General features: G+C 47.5%; 1 protein-coding gene across 1 annotated transcript; it reads left to right on the top strand.

The window, feature by feature from the left end:
• The first annotated feature begins 695 nt into the window (after nucleotides 1-695).
• Nucleotides 696-2,933, top strand: LOC23687992 (ATP-binding cassette sub-family A member 3). Its single transcript, XM_011495002.2, has 2 exons — nucleotides 696-1,800; nucleotides 2,266-2,933. The coding sequence occupies exons 1-2, from the start codon at nucleotides 696-698 to the stop codon at nucleotides 2,931-2,933; spliced, it is 1,773 nt and encodes a 590-aa protein (XP_011493304.2).
• The last annotated feature ends 1,354 nt before the right edge of the window (nucleotides 2,934-4,287 follow it).

The raw sequence follows: 4,287 nt of genomic DNA, 5'->3' as shown, positions 1-4,287 counted from the left end.
CATTTCCTCGGATGTAGAACCTATGCGCACTTGAGTTATTCCAAAAATGCAGCAATCCGTGGCCTGAGAAGTCGAGGTTAACAATGTTCACCGGAATCATTTCGTCGTCGATCAGCGCAGTTTGATCCGTGCAGGCGTCAAATCTCTCTTTGTAACCTGCATGGCGGTTTGCCACGAAGACCATCAGCATGGAAGCAGGGAGGAAGCCTTTATTCGATGTACGCGTCACCCCAAACAACGAGATATCAGCCAGATGACGAAGAATGGCCTTGCACTTTGTTCTTGAACCGGCTAACAGATTCGCTATTTCATCAACATTCGGGACCAACTTGAAGGCTTGCACAAAAGCTTCTTTCCAGGACTTCTGATATCTGGGATCCGTGTTCATGCACAAATTCAAAGCGATAGTCATTGGTCCCAGTGACTGCTTCATAGCACTTTGAAGAGATGGGGTAAAGCGGCAGCCTTGAAGCGTGGAGCAGTGAGAGTTTGTCAATCCGAACCTGCTCAGTTCCATCACCTCATCCACTCCTTGATCCTTCCTGTGAATCAGAGCCGTATTTCCTAGGCGCACCTCCGTGAATCTATGGCGGTACCCGACGATTAATCCCAGGATCGATGAAAGGGTGCCAATTGCCTTCCTATCCGCGTCACTATTCTGGTACTTAAACCCGTATTCAGTGGCTAGGTGTTTCATGTGGGCTCTGATATCCATCCAGGAAGACAGTAGGGAATCAACCGCAGTTGCCATCGAGAATGGTGACCACCTTGAAAAGGTGGTGAAAATTTCCAATCTGAACAAGATATTTAAATCGTCGTCGGGAACCCGAGTCGCGGTCCGCAACTTATCGCTGAGGATCTACAAGAACCGGATCACTGCGTTGCTCGGACATAACGGCGCCGGGAAGACTACTACCATGAACATAATCATCGGAATGACTCCGCGAACATCCGGCCGCATCGAGGTGGACGGCGAGGACCACGCCAGCAACTATCGCCAGCAGATTGGATTCTGTCCCCAGCATAACGTGGCTTTGGGCTACATGAGCTGTCGTGAGCATCTAGTGTTCTTCGGAGCACTACGCGGAATGAGCATCCCAGAAGCGGAACGGGAAGCGGATGACATTCTTGAGAAGGTGAACCTGGCGGATAAGAGCGATGAGGTCCTCGCAAACCTGTCTGGCGGGATGAAGCGAAGATTGTGCTTGGCCAATGCCATCATCGGCCGGACCAAGCTACTGATTCTTGACGAGCCCACCTCAGGATTAGATCCTGAGTCGCGGCGGGACATATGGGACATTTTGCTGCGGTTAAAGAAAGACCACACCATCCTGATTACCACCCACTTCATGGAGGAGGCAGACGTTCTTGGTGATTGGATTGCCATCATGGAGAACGGGGAACTGATCGCGTTCGGGACGTCGATCTTCCTGAAGCACTATTACGGCAAGGGGTACACGCTGAAGCTGTTGAAGGGGTCCGCCTTTGATCGGGACAGGGTGATGTCGAAAATTCGGGAACATATCAGTGGAGCGGTTGAGAAGCCGGCCGTGGAACCGGTGTTTGCGGTCACTTTGTCGTACATTTGTATGGAACAATACTCGGCGCTGCTGGAAGAATTGGAGACCGAGAAGGAAGCCTATGGGATCGAGTCGATCAGTGTGACCAATGCGACTTTGGAGGAGGTGTTTTTGAACTCATCGTCGGACAACAAAGCCCTGGAAAATGAGAGAAGCTTCGATGTGGTAGACTCGCCTGGTAGGTCCGGAAGCATCGACTCCTCCGCCCCACACTCAGCCAGTGATGGAAAGTGGCGAACGCTTCATCTGAACTGGAACAAAAACAAAACCAAACGCTCCCGAGCGTCAGAGCGCTTGCTTACTCTCATCTGTCGACTCCCGAGTAACTGAAGCAAAAAGTGATTCGCGAACGTGTTCGGAGCTGCTCAGAGTCATATTGTGCTTTTGGGAAAAAAGCTGCTTACCCTCCGAGATTTATGGTTTTCAAGGGCTTTTGACTACAAACTAGTAGTTTACTATCGATATGATGGTTATACAATTAATTTGTCTGTCAAAACCATAATAAATCACACCTTGCTCGGTTACTCGCGAGTAAACGCTCGCGAGCTTGTTGCTACTTCTTTTGACATGTTCTCCCGAGCAGACGGGTGCGGGCTTACTCACACCTAGCCAGATCCCGAGTCTGTGATGTTTGTTATGGGTTGGTATACACTCGTGAGCTGCTTCGTGATGCGAACTTTTCCAGCACTGCACTCAGCAAAACCGCACGAGTCCCTGCTGCTAAAACTGCAACTGCTCTCCCAATACAAGGCAATCGCCTACAAGAAGTATCTGCACATCAGGCGAAACCTCCACGTCTACCTTTTCATGTCCATCCTTCCGATCGTGACCACAGTGCTGTGTTTCCTGTTGAGTGGTGGTTATTCAAGTACCGATTACGGCGTCGTGAAGCTGCACCACTCTACCGTTCAGGGAGCCTTCGCTGTGATAATCCTGAACGGAAACGATCGACCGATCGAGCTAGCCTCCATCCGAAACGAAACCTACTTCCGGAACTTGGATCTGGTCCTGCTGGAAGAGCAGAACATCGAGGACTACCTGCTGCAGGAAGCCAAGCGGGACATAATGTGCTACCGGCACCGGCTCGTTGCGGCCATCGAGTTCAACGTGTCCGAGGGAAGTCTGAAGATCCTGCATAACAACAACTTGCTGCACAGCGCCGGGATTGCCGCCAACATCGGGAGCAACTTGCTACTGCATTACTATGGCTATCCGGGGGTTGAGGTCCTGGTGAAGAACAGTCCGTCCACGAGGCGGATGCAGCTGGATTCGATCACGCCCTACGTATTCACCGAGGAGATCGCTTTGGTGTTCATGCTGTACATCCTGCAATTCTTGCAACTACCATTGTAGGAGTTATTGAAAGAAGCTTCTTTATAACTCTGGTTTATTGAACGGCTCGATCAGTAATGTACAATTATGTGTCAATCTGAACCTATGCTAACTTGATCTATTATAACCCTACGCCTACTTGATCTACCTAACTGCTACAGCTCGGCCATCGTTGAACAATTAAAAATATGCGTTGATCACAGCGAGAATTAATCAGATCGAATGTCGAGTGGTTGAAGGTCTCCAAGTTGTTCTGGAAGTACATCTGAATTCCCAGCAACGTACTTCATCCGGCCAGCATGATCTGTTCATTGCAGTACTTCGGAATCGCGCGTCAACGGTAATTTTATAAGAGACGTAATCCAACGTTGTGATATCAGTCCCATATGCAACTAAGCGTTTTATTCCTAACACATCTGTAGCACCTATCGATTCGCACACCATCAGCTTTACTTCATCCTCAGGTACATCGTTTGCAATATTGGATACATACAGTTGCAAATTCTCATCAGTAGAGGGGCAGCGGCTTTCATCTATTGCGTTGAGTTTAGTTGATGATAATGGAGAGCTATTCGTAGCCTCAACACATTCTGGCATTTTAGAAGTGTCCCTCGGTTCAGTCAGAAGATTTTCAATTTGAGAAACAGTTCGGCTAATGTTATCCAATTCGTTTTTCAAAGAATTTAATTCCTCTTTCTTTGCAAAGTTCTCGCCCTCCTTGATTGCCTCCCGATAACGGCCTTTTTCAATTATATCTCTGCAATTGTCACACATCCAAAATATGTTTTGGTGTAGACATGCACAGCCCTCATCATACGATAGTCCAACACATTTCGCATGGAAGTAACGAAACTCTTCGCAAAATCCTTCGCAGCATACAACTGTATCTTCAGCGCTGAATTCCACATTGCATGCCGTACATTGATCCTTCATTTTCAGCTGGGGGAATCTTTTTCAAGCGAGTCAGTATTTATGAAAAGTAGTGTATATTTCCAATGGTAATGCAAAGTATTAAGATCAGATGGCAGACTCTGTGCTGTGACGGTCAGCGTAATACGGTGTAAATACCTCGACAATCAGAGATGGCAGCGTCGGTGTTGATCGTTTGTTGATTTACTCTTTGATGACGAAAAAGAGACCGGGAGTATACATCAGACGACTGTTATGCTAATCCGTCACTAATTTCACTCGATGCACAGATAAAATAGGAGTAGAATGATAAACAACACGATTGCAAATTAACAGAAAAGCGATTGATTTCTGCGAAAACTAGTGCGAGTGAGAATACACGGTCCAGCACGGCGATAGCGTTTGTGGCAACTAATAATAATTAATAATATTTAAAATAATTCTTACAGCGTAGCTTTGCAACTTT

This window comes from Aedes aegypti, chromosome 1 (genome assembly GCF_002204515.2).
Source record: "Aedes aegypti strain LVP_AGWG chromosome 1, AaegL5.0 Primary Assembly, whole genome shotgun sequence".
Taxonomy (NCBI): domain Eukaryota; kingdom Metazoa; phylum Arthropoda; class Insecta; order Diptera; family Culicidae; genus Aedes; species Aedes aegypti.
This window is presented reverse-complemented; position numbering and strand designations above follow the sequence as displayed.

What these genes read in the sequence shown, in the direction of transcription:
- LOC23687992 (XM_011495002.2), top strand. Translation starts at nt 696, where the DNA reads ATGTGGGCTCTGATATCCATCCAGGAAGACAGTAGGGAATCAACCGCA. An exon ending in CTCCGCCCCACACTCAGCCA is followed by an intron (nt 1,801 to 2,265) that starts GTGATGGAAAGT and finishes GAACTTTTCCAG; the next exon opens with CACTGCACTCAGCAAAACCG.